This window comes from Ovis canadensis, chromosome 20 (assembly GCF_042477335.2).
Source record: "Ovis canadensis isolate MfBH-ARS-UI-01 breed Bighorn chromosome 20, ARS-UI_OviCan_v2, whole genome shotgun sequence".
Taxonomy (NCBI): domain Eukaryota; kingdom Metazoa; phylum Chordata; class Mammalia; order Artiodactyla; family Bovidae; genus Ovis; species Ovis canadensis.
Window position 1 is genome coordinate 22,064,041 of NC_091264.1, and position 23,656 is coordinate 22,087,696.

Below are 23,656 nucleotides of genomic sequence, written 5' to 3' on the forward strand. Positions count from 1 at the left end.
TGCCAGTACTATTTTTTAAGGTGACCATTTATTAATTTATAATAGTGGATTTTTTTTGACCACGTTGTGAGGGAGGTGAGATCCTAGCTTCCTGACCAGGGATTGAACCTGAGCAAGCTACAGTGGGAGTGCAGAGTCGTAACCACTGGGCCACCATGTAAGTCCAGTGTTTGTTTTTTTATAAACTCTAGTTTATTGAGTATCTACTATATGCAGCATCTTGGTTCTGGGATGGCAGTAATTAACAAGAAAAGTTCCCTGCCCTTAGGATTTCATATCCATCCTTACTCAGCTCAGTTTTGTGGCCTGCTATTATAATACTTCTTGGCATACACCCTCCACTCTCTTGTCCCCTAACTTCATTGTACTCAGTGTCTAATTATTCACTCATTTATTCATCTAGTCAATTAATATACAATGACTCATCCTCCAATATGTGCCAAGCACTGCTTCAGGCCCTTGGGACTCATCCGAAAAAGATCCTTGCTCTCCTGGAGCTCACATTTGAGCTGGCCTGTGGTACATGGTCTGGAGGAGAGGTTGGTGAAGGAGAGGTGGGCACCAGCAATGGGAACAAAAAAACTACCCACCTTGCAATACCCCTTCTCTGGTTAAGTCCAGCTCACTGGTTTCTCTGCAGTTGAAGTTGGCTTAAGAAAAGCATACACGCAGACTGACAGGTCTCAGACCCACAGCCACCACCACTGACCTCAGTGGGGCCCTCTATCCTGCCAGGCAATCCCAACCCATGTCCCATCACCAGCACCATCTACTCTACCCCAGTCTTTGCTGATAACTCACCTAACATTTTCTATCTCTTTCTAAACCTCTAAAGTCTATAAAGTCCCCAAATGCTGGAGCATTCTTTCCCATGCGAATCTCATCATGAACATCTTTTTGTCATAATAGACTTCAATACATAGGCTCCCATTGCTTTAACAATAAAGATTAAATGTCCCAATATACACTGCTGCTGCTGCTGCTGCTAAGTCGCTTCAGTCGTGTCCGACTCTGTGCGACCCCATAGACAGCAGCCCACCAGGCTCCCCCGTCCCTGGGATTCTCCAGGCAAGAACACTGGAGTGGGTTGCCATTTCCTTCTCCAAGGCATGAAAGTGAAAAGTGAAAGTGAAGTCGCTCAGTCGCGACCCCATGGACTGCAGCCCACCAGGCTCCTCCATCCAAGGGATTTGCCAGGCAAGAGTACTGGAGTGGGGTGCCATTGCCTTTTTCACCCACATTCTATACCCTCCATTTCTAGCATACAAACCACAGCAGAAGTTGAATCCTGGCACATGTCGTTACTCTGTAAATGTTTTTAAATCAAAGTGTCTTAGATTTCCCATTTCTGCCATTGATTTCTACTTGGGTTCATACCTCTACGTAAAATAATAGTCTATTGAAAGGATTATCTCAGTGTTGCTCCAGTAGAACTGAAATGGACAGTATTGAACCCTCGAAAACAGTGTTGGCTCCAACACCTACCTCTTAGAGGCTCTTGCCATTTTATCATCATTATCATAAATACTGATATAAGGCTCATTTTTTATCACAGCAGGAATAGAGTCGAGTACTTTGGTCTTTTGTTGGAAGTTCTACCCACTGGGTTTAACTTTTGATATCTTAAAACCACAAAGTTTTAAATTAAGGCCCCTTGCTGCCCAGCAGCGCCCAGGACACTTGCACCCAGGATTCCCACTCCTCCGGAGTCCTCTCTTGGTTCTTCTTTTCTGAAGATGGTCCCAACACGCCCAGCTTCCTTCCAGCCTCCTCCTTCGGGATACAGAAGAACTTCTGAGCGAGCCACAGCAGCAAAGCAATGCTGAACTCCCGATCTGACTAATCAAGAATAATTAGAACATTTGTTTTCCATGATCTATTTTTCTATTATTGCAGCCTACTATCAGGGTAACTTTTTTAGCAGCTATTTCACACTCCCGGAGCCTATTTAAAGCTTGTGGTCAGTTATGACCCTCTCTGTTTCTTCCCCCACAGGAAGCACTGCCGAAGTACTTCCCCAAGCTCTGGCTTCCCTGGGGACCACCAGAGAGTCGGGGCTGAGCACCTCGCCCCATGGAACTGGGACTCCAATGATGACAGTGCCACGTGCGAGCTATCAGAAGCTCGTCTTCTAAAGAACAGTCTATTTATAAGCCCAGTCTTCTCAAAGGACCTGAGCTGACCAGGCTATTTACCTTTCCGAAGCTCATTTTATCCACGACCTTCCCTTTCTCTGACCAAGTCCACACACACGCTAATCTGCTCCCGACAATTAAATATCCACCTGATTAATTTTCTCTCCTCACTCTCAGGTTATGGGGGCTTGACTGTTTTTTGTTTTTCAATAAGTGGGGAGATCAGGAAACCCAAACCCTCTTCACCGACCAGAGGCTCCGCCCTCTGCCCCGGGGTGGCCTGAAATCGAAGCCAGAGAGGGAGCCGAGGGCAGAGCAAAGGCTCGTCGCCCGCGGCGGGGCGGTGAAGGGTCACTCTAAGCGCTGCTGCCGCTGGACGCGTCAGGTGGCTGCTGCTGGCTCCGCACCGGGTCTTCCTCCGCCCTCTCTCCACAGATTGCTTCACAAAAGGAGTTTGCAGCTGAAACTTCAGCATCGCAAGTCGGGGAAGCACCTCACACAGGAGGGTAAGGAGCTGGGGCCCCAGTCTCCAAATCTGGGGGGTGAATGATGAGGGTGGAAGGGGGGTGTCTCTGTGTTCACGGTGGTAGTGATTTTATAGACAACGGTCTCCCCTCCGTCACGTCCTCCAGCCCTGAAGCTGTGAGCCAGAAAACATTTTCTTAAAATCTAAGGAATATGATAGATGGGGAGGAAGTATAGTCATAGAAAGGCGTGAAAGCAAAGTGACTGATAATTACTAACACTCATTTTAAGTTTCTAATGCTAATATAGGTTTTTCTTTTTCTGTGTTAAGAGAGGAGGGAGCGGAAAATAAACCTCTGAGCTTTTGTTCATAAAGTTTAGAAGTTCATCTTCATTTTTATCAGGAACATCAGGAACATTTAGTATCTGATAAATTTAGATAAAATATAATCTGTTGTGTTGAAATCAGTACCAACAAATCAGACAACTCTTTGAATTCCCACAAAGAGCCTATTGACAAAATGTCTCCTGCAAAAAAAGAACAGCTTTCAACTTTAACACAAGTTTTTGTTCCAAGTGTGCGCCTGTGGCAATACTGATGTGTGTTTTATGCTAGAAATCATTTTGGAAGTGGAACAGTAAAAATGGAAAACCCCCCTAAAGCTGGACTTGGCTTAAAATGGCAAGAGGCAGAGGCCGGCTGTTTCTATTCCCGGAGTCAAGCTGCCAGGCGGACACACGCGGTGGCTGGAATGTGCTGGGGCCGGGCAGGCGCAGCTGCCGCCCCCTTCGCGAGAAGTCCCTCTGGGATCCCAGCTCGGGCTGGCAGGAGAGTGACAGTAGCACTTGGGCACACAAGGCTGCCCAGGCTGCACCGGGCAGAGGCCTCCCAGGAGGCGGGGTGGCGGGCGGAAGGAAAAAACACGCTCTTGCTTATGAAGTGACGGTTCCACTCTGCAATGGCTTCTAGGAGGTTTCACCTGCAATCTGTTTCAGGCCATGAGGGCCGAGTGTGATCCCGCCACGTGGGCTTGCCCCTTGTAAAAGAGGGTAGAATTACATTAGCATTTCTTGCAGCCTCACTTCTGTCCGGTGGTTCCGGATCTACTGGCTTGGCTAAAAAGATGTTATGGGAAAACCCGATCGAACTTTTTGGTCAACCCAATATTTGGGGTTATGGACCTTTTTCTGAACCTGTGAAAGCTCTGGGCCCACTTAGAGAAAAATACACATGAACACATATGCAGAATATGTTTTCATAATATTCCAGAAATCTTCATGCAATTCCTGGACTCCTGAAACCCAACCCAGAAAAGGGTTGCCTGATATAATTCAGGACAGCCAGGTACCTTGAATTTCAGATACAAACCAGTTTTTAGTATAAGTTTGTCCCAAATATAGCATGGGATATACTTAAATTCTAAAAGATGATTAGTGGTTTTTCTGAAATTCAAATTTATCTAGAAATCTTCTATTTTTATTTACTAAAGTTGGCAACTCAGACCCAAATGCATGATTCCAGGGTGAAGAATTCCCCATCTCTGTTGGTTTATCCATAGTTAATCATGAGTTGATACTAGCAGTCTAAAAGGCCATACTGAAGGGGGATCAGGGACAAGGAGTGATACAAACCGGATTTTTACAATTCTAACAGCAAAAGCCAGCTGTTTATTCCTAATCTCTGTAAAGTTTTAGAACTGAAAGGTATATACCTCCTCATTTGACAGATGATTAAACTGAAATCTTAAAAACTTGAGTGTTTTGCCACAGATCATTCAGATGGTTGCAGCAATATTAACACCAAAACCCAATTCTCAGTTCCGTGATGACCAGATCATGAGTCTTACAAACCAGATTTCCAACCTCGCTTCTCACAACCTTAACATACACACACCAAAGACTAGAAATAAGAAAGAGCTATTTTACTAAAATTTTCAACAGAATCAAGACCAAAAATCTTAGCACAGAGTCCTTACATAGTGTGTGCAGTTTAACAGAAGGTAGCTTTAGGTATAGAGTCTGTACACTTTATAGATAGACAGGCCTCTAGCTAAGTTGATTCATAAGAAATTGGCAATATTTGTCTTTAAGCAAAAGTTGATAACTTCATATTCAACCTAACACTTAAAAGGAAGTGTTTGATTCTCTGGTCAACAAATTCATGCAAGATCTCCTTGAATCTACTTTCTCTTTTGGCTTACCCAGACTACTAGAGTTTCATAGCTTTACTACCCCTAATAAAATAAAGAAACTCACAGGCTCTGACTGTCTAAACAAATCTGTCTCATATTGAGAAGGGCAGCTTCTGGGCTTCAGTTTGGAGCCAGAAAAGAACCATGTTATGTTCTCCGTATCCACCTTTTAAAATTATAAACTTGAGTTCCACCTCATTCAGTCTCTATCTGCTCATGCTGGAAGGAGCTAACCTTTTAACCTATGAAAGATTACAAGCTGCTCCGGATGTAAGGGTAATATAGGGGATCAGGATTCAATCTGGATTTGGATCTTTGCTCCACTACACATTATGTACCCAGTATGTGAACTTGGATATGTTTTTAAAATTCTCTCAGAATATTAATTTTTTCATTTGTAAAGTGAATATAATATCACCTGCCTTTTGGGAATTTTCATGATGCTTAAATTTATAAAAATAAAATCATGTATTTACCTAGGCACAGAACCAGTAGTCCTCAACATTTGCTAGTTCTATAAATATTATCAATATTTTAGGGAGAAATAAAGGTAATGGTTTCCATTGCATACAGAGTCTAGATTCATGCTTGATGATTTATATTTAGGAGTTAATTATTCACATACTTAAAATATTCAAAGACAAAAGATCATAGCAAATTTGACAGCTCATGTACCTGCCCACCCACTGATCACATGTTGAATACATGATCCCGTTGTCATAGAAATGACAGAAGTGCCAGAGCAGGGGTGGGCAGGGGGAGGAGAGTGTGGCCTTATGTTGCCTTTTGCCCACTTTGTAATGGGCAGCTCTTCTAGGGCACCTGGGAAGTTGCTCTGGGAGACAGTGGATGTAGCAGAGGGGGAAGGAGGCTGTGGGGTTCAAGACCAGAGAAGAATTCTCCGGGTTCCCTCCACAGAATGGAAGCACGGCTCCGTTGGGAGCCTTCTGCAGCCTTCTGCACCCTGCACCTCTTATACTCAAAAAGGGAAGGGTCAGAAGGGGACTGGCAGTGCCTCCAAATAGCTGCTCATCCCATTACACAACCTCAGCTGCCGGGGCTGGACCTGCTCTGTCCAGTGTGTCCTGCTATGGCAGGGCCACTCACAGTCCCAGAGTGCTGGAAAAGTGCTTCCATCCCAAGGGGATGACTCATTAGAACCCCACAGTGGGAAGGGAGAATCCAGCCCTTTGTGCTTCAGAGAAAAACAGAAATAGTCTTGAAAGTGTCCCAGCTGCAGGCCGCTCAGCTAGGCTGACCATGCAGACCCCATGCAGACTGACTGTAACCCCAGTCAGAGCGCCCCCCCCCCGCCGGGGTCTGGGACCCATGGTGACAGCTCCCAAGCTGGGGGGTTCCCTGAGCCACCGGCCACAAAGCACTCACTCGTCAAAAAAATAGAAACGCCTTGAAAACAACAAGTAGGATGCTCATCCAACTTTGAGTTGATATAATAAGAATGGAAGGCTTTCCAAACTGTTACTCAACACCTGGGTTATAGTCTGGATCATATAAGGACGTGTACGGGCAACTAACTCACTGGCGTAACCTCTGCCTCTCCCTTGCAGCCGCATTTTGGTATCATCTGTGGCCATCATTTGTGATCATTTACAATATGACCCAGGGGTGCATAATGAACATTTGTATAATTGTAAAAACTCATACAAACACACACATATATATTAGCTTCCTTGGTGGCTCAGATGGTAAAGAATCTGCCTGCCAATGCAATAGATGTGGGTTTGATCCCTGGATTGGGAAGATCTCCTGGAGAAGGAAATGGCTACCCACTCCAGTATTCTTGACTGGAGAATCCCATGGACAGAGGGGCCTGGCAAGCTCCGGTCCATGGGATCACAAAGAGTAAACACTCCTGAGCAACGAACACTTTCACACATAATAGCTGAAAAATCCAGGGAGGGTTCCGGTGCATTGTTTTGACTACGTGTTCACATATAACCTTGGGGCTGAGTAGTACATGTCTGTGGACATTGTGTTTTTTTCTAATCTCGCTCCCTAAGCCCACACCATCAGCCTAGTAACGCAGCACCACCACCAGATGAGTGAATAGCAGTTAATTAAACTGTTCCCCTTTCCTTCCATTCATGAACCAGGCTGCCTGCTTATAACTTCTTTCCTTTAAGGCTGCCTTTGCTTTTCATTTAAGTGTGATTGGTGTAGAACAATGCTGGGTGTGCTAGTCACGTGGCATGGTGAGAGTGTGTGTGTGTTTGTCCCTAGCGTGTCATGTCAGAAAGGCCTCGGTGTGAGGGGCCCGGAGGGTCTTCCAAGGCTTCCCAGGGCAGCTGCGGAGAACAGAGCCTCTGGGTCTTGCTCCTACATCAGGAGCGAGCAGGTCGAACCTGCAGCAGGGCCTGGCGCACCCAGCAGTCGCCCTACCGTTCTTACCCAAAACAGAGAAGGGCTGTGCCCAAGGCCCTGTCTCCCTGGGAGATGCCAGAGGAAAAGCATTCCCCAGGGTGTAGGAGGCGGTGGCCATCTCCGCGGCCGAGAGGACGTCATCAGGACCTGGCCCAGCTTCCACGGAGGGAGCCTGGGCCCCAGGCTCCTCGGAGGCGTCTACAGTGTTGTTGAAGGAACACAGCCCCAGCCGAGTACACCTGGGCAGGTGCTGGAGGTGCAGACCTAGAGAATAGAATGCAACGGCAGCTCTCGTAAAGAAAGGCTGGACGTATGAGCATATCTGGGGAAATACAGCCACCAGGAAGGGGTCTGCAGGCTCTGATTTCAAAACTCTTAAACGGTCCCCTGCACCTAAGAGCTAAAGAAGCCTTTACAAAGTGCTTTTGAGGACTCTAAAAACCCTCTCTTATTTAAGATATATATACATATTTAAAATATATTAAGAACATTAAGATTAAATAAATGAATGATGTCAAAATATTATTTGAATATTAACATATCATAATAATACTTTTAAAAATAGATGTTCCATGATGGCAACTCTGTTAGAAATTTGTATGTGAGTCATAGGAGGAAACTGATAAAAACAAAACAAAAACCACACATATCTGGGAGAAACCATGCAAACCCTGGATCATCTATCAGACCAGCTGATGTCTCGCCCAGTAGGGGCCTGGGGAAATGGGACAAAGGCAAGAGGATTCAGATAGAGGGTTGAGAGGTCTCCAAGGGAACGCCAAGGGCAGCAGGAAGCAGGAAGGCCAGACTATGGAGGAAAGAAAAGGTGGCAACAGGAAGCAAGAGCAGGAAGCCGTGGCGGAAACGTGACGGAGTGCACTAGGGCCTCGGTGTGTCCTCTCCTTCCTGGAGGTCTCTGTATCCTTCCCAGTCATGTACCAGCTTCTCAGGTTCAAACCCTTCCTGGCGCCCGGCGTCCATTCTGTGTTGGTCTGGTGTTACCTGCCCACCTGTCTCCACCACTCCAGCCACCTCGGTCTGCACATCCCCCTCTGCTTCCACAGGGGCACTTCCTCGGCTTTAAAGCCCCTGTTCCCCCCCACCCACCCCCATACCTACTTCTCTTAAGAAGCTCTCAGTACTAGAACCAGCAAGATTCTTGTTATCTGCAAACTTTCCCATCCTAACTCCACCGCAACAAAACAATTCCCTTCATCTGAATTCTAAAGTCCAGGCTCATCGATTCAACCTGTTCCATATAATCCGTGTTTTTGTTTGTTTGTTTGGGGGTTTTTTGTTTTGTTTTGCTTGTTTTTTGGTTTGTTTGGTTTTTTTTTTTTTTTTTTGGCCGCAGTATGCAGTATATGAGATCTTAGTTCCCCAACCAGGGCTGGAAGCAGTGCCCCCGCAACAGAAGTGGATAGCCTTAACCAAGGGATCACCAGGGAAGTTACCCATATATCCGTTCTCTTGTTTGCATAATCTGTGTCCCAAGTTTCCGAAGCTTCCAGGGTCACCCTTATGCATAGCAACGTAAAAACAACCTGTTCTTCAGCCTATGTCATTGCATGAATTCCAGTTCTCTCCCTGGCATTTTCAAAGATCCTTTAGCAATGTCTATGTTCCAGAAATCTTCTCCTAATCCCCTGATTACCTCTCCATAGTGCGGCTGCTTTCTCTGATGGGCTTCCCCTCAAAGCTTAAACAGGTCACTTCCTTTATTCCTCTAAACACAAATAACAGGGGCTGTTTGTTTTAATGGCAATAATTGAAATTTTTTGAACATTGACTTTTTGCAAGATACCCTATTAAATGCAGTACAGATGCTTCCTCACTAAGCTTTCATGGACCACTCTACAGGCAAGCACCATTGTTATCTTTCCTTTAGAGGTAAGTCCGTGCAGACTCTGAGAGGTTAGTAATCTATGAAAAGTCACACCTCAGATAAGTAGGCAAGCTGGTATTTACATCATATTTTCATTATCATTCAGTTTGAAATACGATCCAATCTCCCTTGTGATTTCTTTGACTCATGGATTATTTAGAAGCGTATTATTTGATTTCCCTGATGTCCTCCAAAACAAAGACTGCTGAGTAGTTATAAGCCTTGCATCTACACGAGTGAAAAACTGCCCGTAGGGATTCCGCCAGGAAAAACAGACAGGGCTTCTTGCAAAGATACATGTGTGCTCCCGGTGGTAGGAACTGCTGTTTGTAATTTTTGTAGGTACTCTGCTGCGCTTCCCGACTCTCTTGCTGGCATTTCGTACTTGCCCTCGTTTGTCTATTTAACATGAATTGCTTACTGTATTGCTCCCTCACTCCCAGCCCAGTGCCGCCCACACCCTGATAACTGCTTGCTGAAACAAAATTTTTAAAAATTTCCCAGAAAAATCCAATAAAGGGTCACTCACCACATAAGTCAAACGCATTTGAAGACTAAAACGATGGTGGGTTGAAAATCTATTTCACAGGTAAGGATGCGTGTGGCTTTGCTCACAAGGAAGAATGAGGAAGGACAAACGTGCTCCAGTCTTGCAAACAAATACAAATGTGAACATGACGATTAGAGCTTAATGAGGAAGACAAAAGGCCCGGCAAAGAGACAGACGTCCTGTTTCTTCCCTACTCGCTTCTCTCCTTCCACATGGAAAAGAACAAGAACAAACACATTAGAAAGGTTATAGAGTTCTTAAAACAGCTATTCCAGCAGTAATTAAATTGAAAACATTCAAGGGGGCCTCAAAGCTAAGTGTCACGCCTCAGTGAGACTTAAAATACACACACACACACCACCCTTCAAAAGTGAGAAAATACCTAAACACCTAAATGCCCATCAACACGAGAATAATTGAACAAATTTTATATATCCTTGCTGTGGGCGTCTCTGCAGCTATTAGGGAGAATGAGGTACATTTATGTACGTGCTGTTATGGAAAGATGTACATGAGTATATCCAAGTGAAGAAAGCAAATTGCTGGATAATATAGCACAAACTTGTTTCGGGCTTCCCCGGGTGGTACTGGTGGTAAAGAACCGGCCCGCCAATGCAGGAGATGTAAGAGACTCGGGTTTGATTCCTGGGTCAGGGAGACCCCCTAATGAAGGCATGGCCACCCACTCCAGGATTCTTGCCTGGAGAATCCCATGGACAGAGGAGCCTGGCAGGCCGCAGTCCACAGAGTTGCACAGAGGTGAGATAAGTTGTCTCACAGTGGTATGCTGGAGTTTCTAAGAACCAATTTATATTTTCAGGAATTTAGCAAACTGGTTGCTGACAGCTTAAAACCAACCACAAGTGTATTTATATCAAGGAAATTGTTGTTTAGTTGCTCAGCCGTATCCAACTGTTTGCAACCCCATGGACTGTAGCCTGCCAGGCTCCTCCGTCCCTGAAATTTCCCATGCAGGAACACTGGAGTGGGTTGCCATTTCCTCCTCCAGTGGATCTTTCTGACCCAGAGATCGAGCCCACATCTCTTGCATTGCTTTCATTGGCACGTGGATTCTTTACCACTGAGCCACAGGGAAGCCCTGAACGATCTATGGATATCTATATGCATAACCATATACAGTCTGGAATGATATACAACAAGCTGCTAACTGTTGGATTACACATACTGATTTTATTATTTTTGGTGAGAAACATGATTTTTTTCTTTTTAAATTAATTTAATCAGAGTATAGTTGCTTTACAATGTTGTGTCCGTTTCTACCATACAGCAAAGTGAGTCAGCCATACACATACATATATCCCTTTGAGACTTCCTGCCCATCCAGTCACCACAGCGCTTTAAGTAGAGTCCCCTGTGCTATACACTATGTTCTCATTGGTTATCTATTTTATATATAGTATCAATGGTATATATGTGTCAATTCCAATCTCCCAGTCCCTCCCAACCAGCCCTTCTCCCCTTGGTGTCCATGTATTTCTTCATCTGTGTCTCTATCTCTGCTTTGCAAATAAGATCATCGATACCATTTTTCTGGATTCCACATATGTGCATTAATATGCAATGTCTTTCTCTTTCTGACTTACATCACTCTGTATAACACTCTCTAGGTCCATCCACACGATTTTGACATTTTAAAAATGAAAAAAAAATGGATGGACCTACAGAGTATGATACTAAGTAAAGTAAGAAAAAAGCTAATATCATATGATATCGCTTATATGTAGAATCTAAAAAAATGCAAATGAACTAATTTATAAAACAGAAATAGACCCACAGACAGAAAACAAACTACCGTTACCAAAAGGAGAAACAGGGTGGGGTGGGGAAGGGAGAAGTTAGAAGTCTGGTCAAGTCTGGATAAGTTAGGAGCAGCACACACACGCTGCCGCTGCTGCTGCTGCTAAGTCGCATCAGTCGTGTCCGACTCTGTGCGACCCCATAGACAGCAGCCCACCAGGCTCCCCCATCCCTGGGATTCTCCAGGCAAGAAGACTGGAGTGGATTGCCATTTCCTTCTCCAATGCATGAAAGTGAAAAGTGAAAATGAAGTCACCCAGTAAGTGTCCGACTCTTCACGACCCCATGGACTGCAGCCCACCCAGCTCCTCCATCCATGGGATTTTCCAGGCAAGAGTACTGGAGTGGGGTGCCATCGCCTTCTCCAACACACACACTCCTATGTGTGAGATAGGTAACTGACAAGGACCTACTGCATAACTCAGGGCACTATACTCAGTATTTTGTAATAACCTATAAGGGGAAAGAACTGGAAAAAGAATAGATACATTCTGAACCACTGTGCTGTAAACCTCAAACCAACATGACATTGTAAATTAATTATACTTCAATAAAAAATTTTAAATGCTGTTAATTTCACAAGAAAGTGGATGCCACCGTGGCATGGATGAAACCCATTTAAAAAGCCAGGCTCAGCATGTTCTGATGGCTGTGCCCAATATTCCCAGAAGGGCTAAACTGACTTAATCTGTGATGCTTTAAGAGCTATGTATTTCTTTGGTAAACTTAATATATTTCAAGTCTACATGTAATATTAGAGCTGTTCACAGCTCTAAACGTGCAGCTAAACCCACACTCCCTGTAGGTTTAGCAGTTGGTGCAAATATTTATGATATTGATAATATGAAACAGTTACTGTCCTTTGTACATCAGCATCCATATAAATATATTTCTAAGAGACATATTAGTAGATTTAGGACTTTAGTGTCAAAGCATAAATTTTTTGTTTTTCATAGTCTGCTAAATTAGTATTCAAAAATCTGTATCAATTATCCTCCTACCAACAGTGTATGGAAAGTACCACGCCAACATCTGATATTCTTCGTATTTTAAGATATTTTAACCATTTGATAAGCAAAATTTGACCACAAAAAATAAGAAGGCACTCTGGATTTCAGTTGACAGTTCCCTGATTATTGTTAGTTTAGCTTTTTAAAAAAATATTAACTCTGTATTTTATTTTCTGTGAACAACCTGGTTACCTAGTCATAGTCTTCATCCATTTTCTAGTTGGGTTACCTTTTACTTCTTTTTTTGTTATTGTTTATATAACATTTTTATTGATGGTCCTTAGCAACCACTTTCTATTACAAAGATTCCTTTGTTAACCTTTTACTTCTTAATTGTAGGAGCTCTTTAAATACCATGTTAGGGGATTCCCTGATGGTCCAGTGGTTAAGGCTTGGTGCTTTCACTGCTGGGGCCTAGGTTTGATCTCTGATCAGGGAACTAAGATCCTACAAGTTGTGCGGTGTGGCCAAAAAATATAAATAAATAAAAATAGACACCGTATTAACTTTACTTTAACCTTTTATCTGATGAATTATGGACTGAGGTTCATGACACTGTACAGGAGACAGGGATCAAGACCATCCCCATGGAAAAGAAATGCACAAAAGCAAAATGGCTGTCTGGGGAGGCCTTACAAATAGCTGTGAAAAGAAGAGAAGTGAAAAACAAAGAAGAAAAGGAAAGATATAAGCATCTGAATGCAGAGTTCCAAAGAATAGCAAGAAGAGATAAGAAAGCCTTCCTCAGCAACCAATGCAAAGAAATAGAGGAAAACAACAGAATGGGAAAGACTAGAGATCTCTTCAAGAAAATTAGATATACCAAGGGAACATTACATGTAAAGATGGGCTCAATAAAGGACAGAAATGGTATGGACCTAACAGAAGCAGAAGATATTAAGAAGAGGTGGCAAGAATACACAGAAGAACTCTACAAAAAAGATCTTCACAACCAAGATAATCACGATGGTATGATCACTCACCTTGAGCCAGACATCCTGTAATGTGAAGTCAAGTAGGCCTTAGAAAGCATCACTTACAAACAAAGCTAGTGGAGGTGATGGAATTCCAGTTGAGCTATTTCAAATCCTGAAAGATGATGCTGTGAAAGTGCTGCACTCAATATGCCAGCAAATTTGGAAAACTCAGCAGTGGCCACAGGACTGGAAAAGGTCAGTTTTCATTCCAATCCCAAAGAAAGGCAATGCCAAAGAATGCTCAAATTACCACACGATTGCACTCATCTCACATGCTAGTAAAGTAATGCTCAAAATTCTCCAAGCCAGGCTTCAGCAATGTGTGTACCGTGAACTTCCAGATGTTCAAGCTGGTTTTAGAAAAGGCAGAGGAACCAGAGATCAAATTGCCAACATCTGCTGCATCATTGAAAAAGCAAGAGAGTTCCATAAAAAACATCTATTTCTGCTTTATTGACTATGCCAAAGCCTTTGACTGTGTGGATCACAATAAACTGTGGAAAATTCTGAAAGAGATGGAAATACCAGACCACCTGATCTGCCTCTTGAGAAACCTATATGCAGGTCAGGAAGCAACAGTTAGAACTGGACGTGGAACAACAGACTGGTTCCAAATAGGAAAAAGAGTCCATCAAGGCTGTATATTGTCACCCTGCTTATTTAAACTTCTATGCAGAGTACATCATGAGAAACGCTGGGCTGGAAGAAGCACAAGCTAGAATCAAGATTGGCAGGAGAAATATCAATAACCTCAGATATGCAGATGACACCACTGTTATGGCAGAAAGTGAAGAGGAACTAAAAAGCCTCTTGATGAAAGTGAAAGAGGAGAATGAAAAAGTTGGCTTAAAGCTCAACATTCAGAAAACGAAGATCATGGCATCTGGTCCCATCACTTCATGGGAAATAGACGGGGAAACAGTGGGAAACAGTGTCAGACTTTATTTATTTGGGCTCCAAAATCACTGCAGATGGTGATTGCAGCCATGAAATTAAAAGACGCTTACTCCTCGGAAGAAAAGTTATGACCAACCTAGATAGCATATTCAAAAGCAGAGACGTTACTTTGCCAACAAAGGTCCGTCTAGTCAAGGCTATGGTTTTTCCAGTGGTCATGTATGGATGTGAGAGTTGGACTGTGAAGAAAGTTGAGAGCTGACGAATGGATGCTTTTGAACTGTGGTGTTGGAGAAGACTCTTGAGAGTCCCTTGGACTGCAAGGAGATCCAACCAGTCCATTCTAAAGGAGATCAGCCCTGGGTGTTCTTTGAAAGGAATGATGCTAAAGCTGAAACTCCAGTACTTTGGCCACCTCATGCGAAGAGTTGACTCATTGGAGAAGACTCTGATGCTGGGAGGGATTGGGGGCAGGAGGAGAAGGGGACGACAGAGGATGAGATGGCTGGATGGCATCACTGCCTCAATGGACGTGAGTTTGAGTGAACTCCGGGAGTTGGTGATGGACAGGGAGGCCTGGAGTGCTGCGATTCATGGGGTTGCAAAGAATCGGACCCGACTGAGCAACTGAACTGAACTGAAGTGAACTGAACCTTTTATCTGTCAAAAATGTTACAAATATTTGTTTTCACAGTCTGTTGCTTGTCTTTTAAATAGCTGGTGTTGTTTTATAGATATAAGTTTTCACTTTTTTAAATATTCGGAGCTCAGTCTTTCCCTGTATGCTTCTGGATTTTATGTTATGCTTAAGCATCTTTCTGATGCTAAGATTTTTTTTAACTACTTTGTTCTAGTTCTTATAAGTAAGTTTGTGTGTGTATATGCACCCTTTAGATATTTAATTCAACTGGAAATTATTTTAGTGACTATGCAGAGTAGGAAGTGCTTGAACATCATTATAAGTTCTTATCCAGTGATTATTGCCCATGTGCATTCTCATATAAATTCAGACATCTACATTTAACATGAATTCCTGAGTTTTAGTATTATAGTATTGCACTGAGAAAAACTTCGGAGTAGTTATAATTTGGGCTTCCCTGGTGGCCCCCTGGGCTGGGAAGATCCCCTGGAGGAGGCCATGGCCACCCACTCCAGGATTCTTGCCTGGAGAATCCCCATGGACAAAGGAGCCTGGCGGGCTACAGGCCATGGGATCACAGAGTCAGACACGACTGAGCGACGAAGCACAGTTATAATTTACTTCTTCCTGAGTGCAAACTCCGTCCTTGAAATGACGTTTAACTTATTCCATAATTATTGGACAACTAGATCAGAGAATATTTCGTCATTTCTGCTGTATAAAATTTGTCCATATAGCTACTGAGAGGTCTCATTTGATAACATAAATCTTTCTAGCATTGTCTGCAATGATTGATGCTTAAGTCAACTGTCAATAAGATATGGGTCTAATTCAATGTCTTTAAATGGTTTTTTTTTTTTGAGAAAATCTACATTGTGCCATTAAAAAACTACTATCTTACAAAAAAAATTGAGAAAAGTTTCTCAGGGTGGTATTTCGAAGTCCAAAGCACAATTAAAATCATGTCTTTTTTTTTTTTCTAGCAAGTTCTTGCCTGCGACAGTGTGTTTGCCAGCATGGCTCCCAAAAAGAAGACTGTCAAGAAGAACAAAGCTGACGTCAATGAGATGACCATCATTGTGGAAGACAGTCCCCTCAACAAGCTCAACGCTCTGAATGGGCTGCTGGAAGGAGGCAACGGCCTTAGCTGCATTTCTTCTGAACTGACAGATGCTTCTTATGGCCCCAACCTCTTGGAAGGTTTGAGTAAAATGAGGCAGGAGGGCTTCCTTTGCGACTTAGTCATCAGCACCAAAACCAAATCCTTTGACGTTCACAAGTCAGTGATGGCTTCATGCAGTGAGTACTTTTACAACATCCTAAAAAAAGACCCGTCAACCCAAAGGGTGGATCTCAATGACATCGCACCGCTGGGCCTGGCCACGGTCATTGCATACGCCTACACCGGAAAGCTCACTCTCTCCCTGTACACCATAGGAAGCATTATTTCTGCTGCTGTTTATCTTCAGATCCACACCCTTGTCAAGATGTGCAGTGATTTTCTGATACAAGAGATGAGCGTTGAGAATTGCATGTACATTGCTAACATTGCCGAAACATACTCCCTGAGAAACGCGAAGGCAGCCGCCCAGAAATTTATCCGGGATAACTTCCTTGAATTTGCAGAAACAGATCATTTTATGAAACTTACCTTTGAGCAAATTAATGAACTTCTTATAGATGACGATTTGCAGTTGCCTTCTGAAATAGTAGCATTCCAGATTGCAATGAAATGGTTAGAATTTGACCAAAAGAGAGTAAAATACGCTGCCGATCTCTTGAGCAATATTCGCTTTGGTACCATCTCTGCACAAGACCTGGTCAATTATGTTCAGTCAGTACCGAGAATGATGCAGGATGCTGACTGTCACAAGCTTCTCGTAGATGCTATGAACTACCACCTACTTCCCTATCATCAGAACACGTTACAGTCTAGACGCACGAGAATCCGAGGGGGTTGTCGTGTGCTTGTCACTGTGGGGGGCCGTCCAGGCCTTACAGAGAAGTCCCTTAGTAGAGACGTCTTGTATAGAGACCCTGAAATTGGATGGAGCAAGCTCACAGAGATGCCAGCCAAGAGTTTTAATCAGTGTGTGGCTGTGATGGATGGATTTCTTTATGTGGCCGGTGGGGAAGACCAGAACGATGCAAGAAATCAAGCCAAGCATGCAGTCAGCAATTTCTGCAGGTACTGACTCTTTTATTAGAAATAGAAATGGTTCAATATAATGAGGGAATTGCCCTGACATAGAAGGAAGCTAATCATGTCTATTAGCTTAGGTTACTGGCTCAGTAAATCAATAATAATAATAACACCACAATATACATATATAAAACTTTACATTTTATAGAGTGCACTCACATATATTCTGCACTAGAAACTTCTAAATATGCCAGTGAAGCAAGCCAGGAAGAGTCTGATGATTCTGATTTTACATGTGAGAAGCCTGCTAGTAAGTGGAATTCACATGTTCTTATTTCTAGCCAGGGTGCTCTTCATGATACCCTGCTTTTTTGAAAGAAACTGGGTGCAAAGTAAGAAAGATTAAAAGCATGCAAAATTTCTTTTAAGTGGATTGTTACTGATGACTGTCAGATTCATAACTGGCAACTAGGTTGAGATTATTAAAAATGTGACAGCTAATGAATTTTAATTAATTTAAAACATTTCTTTAAAGACTAAATACCATCAATATCTTTGATGCAGGTAGAGAGCAAAAGCATACCGAATCCTGCAGAAAGTGAAATTTACATGCATGTTATTTTTGTATATTTATAATAAAAAATGAAACCTACATGCACAAGAAATGTTCAGAAAGCAGTGCTTCTACTGTGGTAGTGGTTCAAAGCCAAACATAACTAATGAACAAGAGTTGAAACTTCATCTAGTAAATCATAAAAAATATTCTTTACTATTATATGCACGTGTCATTTAAATTAAACAATTAATGATTTTTAGCCTTGATAGCCATGATTAAGTCTTGACTTGGAGGTGAAATGAGACAAACATGAATGAACATCAAACAGAGTTCTGTGTTTACAATACTTGGAACTACAGAAATAGGAAAGTATTAGTTTCCTATGGGTGCTTCTTTTCCTCCAGCTGATAACTAGTGGTACTCGGCCTTTTGCGGTATTGACTTCAATGCTGATGGTATAATAATTGTAACATTGAACGCTGAAAAAAGAGTATACCTACGCTAAAAGAAATCGGACCTATTATTAATAATAAGTGCTAGAAATTAGAGAAGCATCCAAAGTTTAGCTTTGTTGATGCGCTGAGACATGATTCTACTGTTCTCCTTCTAAACAGACGATAGAGGACTTAGTGACTAGCTTTACGGTGCCAACGGCCAGGAGAGGTGTGTGAACAAGAAGGGAGTTGTGAGAAAAGGAGAAACAAACCCAGTTAGTCAACCCCTACCTTGATTAAGCTGTGAGGATGAGCTGGGGCGGGCTGGTGTCTGAGGATACGCGCAACTGGCTTTCATGCCGCCGCGTTTCCTTTCCCCGTCTCTCATTCCACACATTCCGGCTCCGCCCCCTCCACGCGGGCATCCCCTAAATCCTGCCGGAGGATGGATATTTGAATACGGAGGAAAGGGGGTCGGAGGTCATCTCGGCGGGGCGGTTGTGGCTGGTTTACACGCGGGAGGAGCGGGAGTCGCGGTCGCCGGCCCTGCCCTTCCCAAGGACCACACTTTGCTGCTGGATCAGAGAGGACCAGCAGCCTCCATCCCGGGAAGGAGATGCTCTGGGTCCCCGGGCTCCTCGCGCGGACCGGCTGGTGATCTCCCCCTTACCCACCCCCCAGCCCACACCCCTCCCCCGGTACCGCCCACCAGGCTGTCACGCTCGCTCTGCCATTTCCAGATACGACCCCCGCTTCAACACGTGGATCCACCTGGCCAGCATGACCCAGAGGCGCACGCACTTCAGCCTGAGCGTGTTCAACGGGCTCCTGTACGCAGTGGGCGGCCGCAACGCCGAGGGCAGCCTGGCCTCGCTCGAGTGCTACGTGCCCTCGGCCAACCAGTGGCTGCCCAAGGCGCCCCTGGAGGTGGCGCGCTGCTGCCACGCCAGCGCGGTGGCCGAGGGCCGCGTGCTGGTGACGGGCGGCTACATCGCCGGCGCCTACTCGCGCTCCGTGTGCGCCTACGACCCGGCGCGCGACGCGTGGCAGGAGCGGCCGGCGCTGGGCACGCCGCGCGGCTGGCACTGCGCGGTGGCGCTGGGCGAGCGCGTGTTCGTGATGGGCGGCAGCCAGCTGGGGCCGCGCGGCGAGCGCGTGGACGTGCTGACCGTGGAGAGCTGCTGCCCGGCCTCGGGCCAGTGGAGCTACGCCGCGCCGCTGCCGGTGGGCGTGAGCACGGCGGGCGCCTCGGTGCTGCACGGCCGCGCCTACCTGCTGGGCGGCTGGAACGAGGGCGAGAGGAAGTACAAGAAGTGCATCCAGTGCTTCAACCCCGAGCTCAACGAGTGGACGGAGGACGACGAGCTGCCCGAGGCCACCGTGGGCGTTTCGTGCTGCGCCCTGGCCATGCCCAACCCCGTGACCCGGGAGTCGCGCGCCAGCTCGGTGTCCTCGGTGCCGGTCAGCATCTGAGCCCGGGGAGCCGCGGGGAGAGCGAGCGGCCGGCGCGGCGACGCGTGAGCTGGGGGAGAGGAAAGGAAAATATCTAACATTTACTACGGGGCAGCCTTTTCAGATCCATCGAGGCACCCGTCTTGGGAGTTTGCAGTTGCTGGTGGGGCATCATCTACCTCTCTGTCGATTTTTTTTTTTTTTTCCTTAAGCAAAAGACAGGGCCAGAGCCAAGAGAGACAAGAAGCCGTTGATTTCAGCGGCCACTGGGTGGCAGGCAGGACTCGCGGTGCGCGCTTCATCGCCGCATCCTTTTTAAACTAGAGCGGTTACACCCACCTTGGAGATGGTGCTTCCGCGGTTTAGTAACACACGAAGCTTATGTGAGTAAAAGATCTCTCGTACACAAGTTGATTGTCCTCTTTTTTTTTTCTTTAGGAAATTAAAAATATTCTTTATAGACTTTATTTTAAAATGGAAATCCGTCTGCGTTCATAAGGACTCAAGATTTAATTCTATGTTTCAATGCAATTTCTTTTCCTATGCATGCCTGAGTAAAAGATTTCGAAAGGCATCCCAGGAGAAAAATCATAAAGCTTAAGATGAGAGTCCGACTGGAAAGTAACAGGGACTCCACCCAGGGGCTGCCAGGTTGATGCCTTTGGCTTAAGAGTGATTCCCTCCTCCATGTCTCAGGCCCTCCAGAGTATTTCCTACCATAAAATCCTACTCTCGGAGAAGAAATTGACACCAGTCATTTCATTTCTAATGTAAATTTAAATCATTTTTCTGTTTCTCCTGGAAGTATTGGCACTTTACTTTGCTTCCCTGTTAAAGGGATTGCAAATATTGATATTACTAATAAAATTGCTAATCTAAGAACTACCCCAAGATGGTTAAAGGCAACCTTGACCTTCATGTAGGACCCCAGAAGAACATCAAATAAAAGTCTGTCCTTAAGAATCATTAACTTAAAGCAAACACAGCCCAAAGCTTATGGAGCCAGTAACAATAATTTGATTTCTTCCGCTCTTAGATGAGTGAGAATGAAGGAAATATTTAGAATTCCTGGATTTGGCACAAGTGGGATGAATGGATTTTCCTGTTGGCAAATCCTATTGTTTACCATTTCATATCAATCCTGATTTCTTAATTAAAAATCTAACACATTCATTTCCCATTGAAATGTTAAAATAATATACGCCCATTTGATTACATATTTTTTAAATTTCATCTGTTGCAAATTAGTTTTACAAATGAAACTATATCCACTCCATATCACTTTTTTATTATGTTTGCCAAGTTTGGGAGCAAAGGGATGATGGTAGTAAATGATACATATTTTCCTTTCTTATAATTTATCCTTTTATTCTTTGATAGTTCATTGTTTTGGAGAGGAAGGGCCTATCAATTATGGGTTATGTGCAAATGGATTTTGAAAAAATAAGACAAAGTATCTAAATGGTGAAACATGAGTATCTATGACAGTATAACTGGGTTTCCATGAACCCCCTCCTCTCCCACCTTGTGTAGATAGGTTATGGCTAGAGTTACAATATTTATATTTAAAATATTTTATTCGAACTGTGAAAGGTGGTTCATATAGTACATTTTGCGGAACAATTTTATATCATTGCCCCTGATAGAAAGTTCAGTCTCTGCGTGTTTAATGGTAACACTTGGGTAAAGGCTAAAACACCACAGGTTGAGACTAAGACATTATTAATATAAAAACATTGGGCTATTTCCTCTCCCCATGCAGGGCAATACGGAGCAGACCTGCTCCTTGGTTCTTTACTGTCCCAGACTGAGAAATAAAGCTGTGTGAGAAGCCAGTGTATGGGGCCGGTTATATCACTGAGCTCCTAAGTCACAACGTGCAACGTATAGATAGACTTCTGTCCTTGCAGCACTGCTGGTAAAATTAGCTTTGATTTGTAATAAATTATTTTGGCCACAACTTACAAAGCCGATGTGAGGGTGACTGTGATATTGTTTCGTTTGCTGTGATATATTCTCATAGAACTGAGAAACCTACAGCTCATCATTAATTTTGAGAGAGGAAAGTGATGTATTGTGGGTTACAGGCCGTAAGCGGGCAAATAGACATAATGTCTTGGATGTGTCTCCCACCGAGATCCTAGAAACATTGTGAAGTGGGGGGCCTAAGATTTGAATGAAATACAATCAACCAATTATAGTATTTTATCATGGAGGAATGAGAAAAGATGCTGAAACTAGAAGTTTTTCATCCATCAGAGCTTGATAAAATATGATGTGCCAAAATTCGGTAGTGACTTTCTAGAAGAGAGCCTGGGTTAGAATGGACAGATTGTTTGAGATGACCGTTTAATATATTTTCTACATTGGTTGCCTGAAGATTCCGAGAATACAAGTATTTGCACTAACCAGATTCCTGGGTATATTGCTGTTGTTTCGTCTGCTCCAACAGTTAGGTCAATAAACAAAAAACTAATAGAAATTTGAAATTCCAGAATTTCTGACATAACAAATTAGTAGGGAACATGGAACAGAAGGGTTGGTGAAAGTTATACATCTTAGAACATCCTGCATGGACAATTGAAAGGCATGAAAGTGTACAGCATCAAAATGACGTCTGTCACCTTCCACATGTAAGGGAAACACACTCTTTAACCCAACTACTGAAGCAGGTGTTCCTAGAAAACTTGATGATTTCTCCATGTTGTCCAACTGGAAAATTACTTTATTTTCATTATGTTTTAAACTTAGAATCAATCACACTTCCAGGCCTTTAGGATCCAACCCTGTTCCTCTTCTTTTTTTTCCGAAAGCAAAGGACTTGTTATTTTTGTAATACCAGAGTCCTCTGATGAAATAAAAGCATTAGTTCAATGTATCAGAGAAATAGCAGGCCACCCAGCAGCTGAAATAATAAAATTCAAGCTCTCTTTTTTGGAATGGGCCAGAGATCTGATGTGAAGGTTTCCAGGATACCAGACTGTAGTCTGTCCATTTTTAGTTAGACTTTTGGTGCCAGATTGTTATCCCTGATGTACTAGTTGCTTTCAGTGGCGCTGGATGGGTTTTATTTTTGCTTCCTATGTTGTAAGAATGGTTATGAATAGGAGGTCAATGATGGTGCAGATGAATATAATTCTCAACCAGGATTAGATGGTACTGGAGTGTTATGAATGAGGAGGTATAACTGAGGTAAGAAGCATGTGAGGATGTACTGACTTGCTCTGTGACTTAAGGCAGAGCAGCATTATAGTAAGTGTATTTTTCAAACGTGCGTGTAGTTAGAGTTTGCCTGGAAATATGTAAGTGTTAAGAGGTCCATCTTTTGCTGGTTACCCTGGCCAAATATCTTCCAAATTCATCCAAGTTATTAGATAAAAGAAACTAATATCACTTCACTTATTTTTTTTCCAGAGTTACAAAGAAATGAGTTTATGCCATCTACTCTGAATGAGTCTTCTCTGAATAAACTAGAATTCCCAGCCCAGCCACTGATGGGTATATTCTCCAGCACAAAAATAATTCAAAGGAATTATTTTTCAATACGTGCTTTCATATTTTAGAAACTACAGACTGGTTTCCTAAACACTCCTCCATCGTAATTATGAGAACTAAAGATTCTAAAACTAACAATTTACCCTTCAGCACATTGAGGGGGTAAAGATCAATTAAATGCCCCTCTCAGGGAACCAGAAATAAAATACTTGTCTTGAATACTCCTTAAAAATCTATGTGTTTATTCAGCAAATTTTGGCCAAAAATTTCTTTGTTTGCTTAAAACATTCTTGTACTGTATAAGGAACAACAAACTAAAAGGTATATCCTGTTTATAATCTCCTCAGTATCAATAAAGCTGCATTCAACAAGCGCTTTGAAGTGTTCTTTCTGTGATAGTCGGCTGTTGGTTTCTTTTTTTCTTCTTCTTTATTTTGTTTTCATGATGACTCACCTCAACGAAACACAACAAAAAAGGAAACAACAAATGATGTAGAAAACTGTTCCAATAACCTGAAGACTAGTGAAAAATAAAAAGGGATAAAGCATCGCTAATGACTTGCTTTGTAACTCAGACAGAAGCCCAGGTCTGTCTGTCAGTCCTGACCATGCATAAGTCATAGAT

At 43.5% G+C, this 23,656-nt stretch overlaps 1 protein-coding gene across 1 annotated transcript; it reads left to right on the plus strand.

Moving 5' to 3' along the window:
* Positions 1-2,444: 2,444 nt before the first annotated feature.
* Positions 2,445-23,404, plus strand: KLHL31 (kelch like family member 31). Its single transcript, XM_069564109.1, has 3 exons — positions 2,445-2,641; positions 15,935-17,139; positions 18,825-23,404. The coding sequence occupies exons 2-3, from the start codon at positions 15,968-15,970 to the stop codon at positions 19,555-19,557; spliced, it is 1,905 nt and encodes a 634-aa protein (XP_069420210.1). The 5' UTR covers positions 2,445-2,641; positions 15,935-15,967; the 3' UTR covers positions 19,558-23,404.
* The last annotated feature ends 252 nt before the right edge of the window (positions 23,405-23,656 follow it).

What these genes read in the sequence shown, in the direction of transcription:
- KLHL31 (XM_069564109.1), top strand. Translation starts at nt 15,968, where the DNA reads ATGGCTCCCAAAAAGAAGACTGTCAAGAAGAACAAAGCTGACGTCAAT. An exon ending in GCAGTCAGCAATTTCTGCAG is followed by an intron (nt 17,140 to 18,824) that starts GTACTGACTCTT and finishes TGCCATTTCCAG; the next exon opens with ATACGACCCCCGCTTCAACA.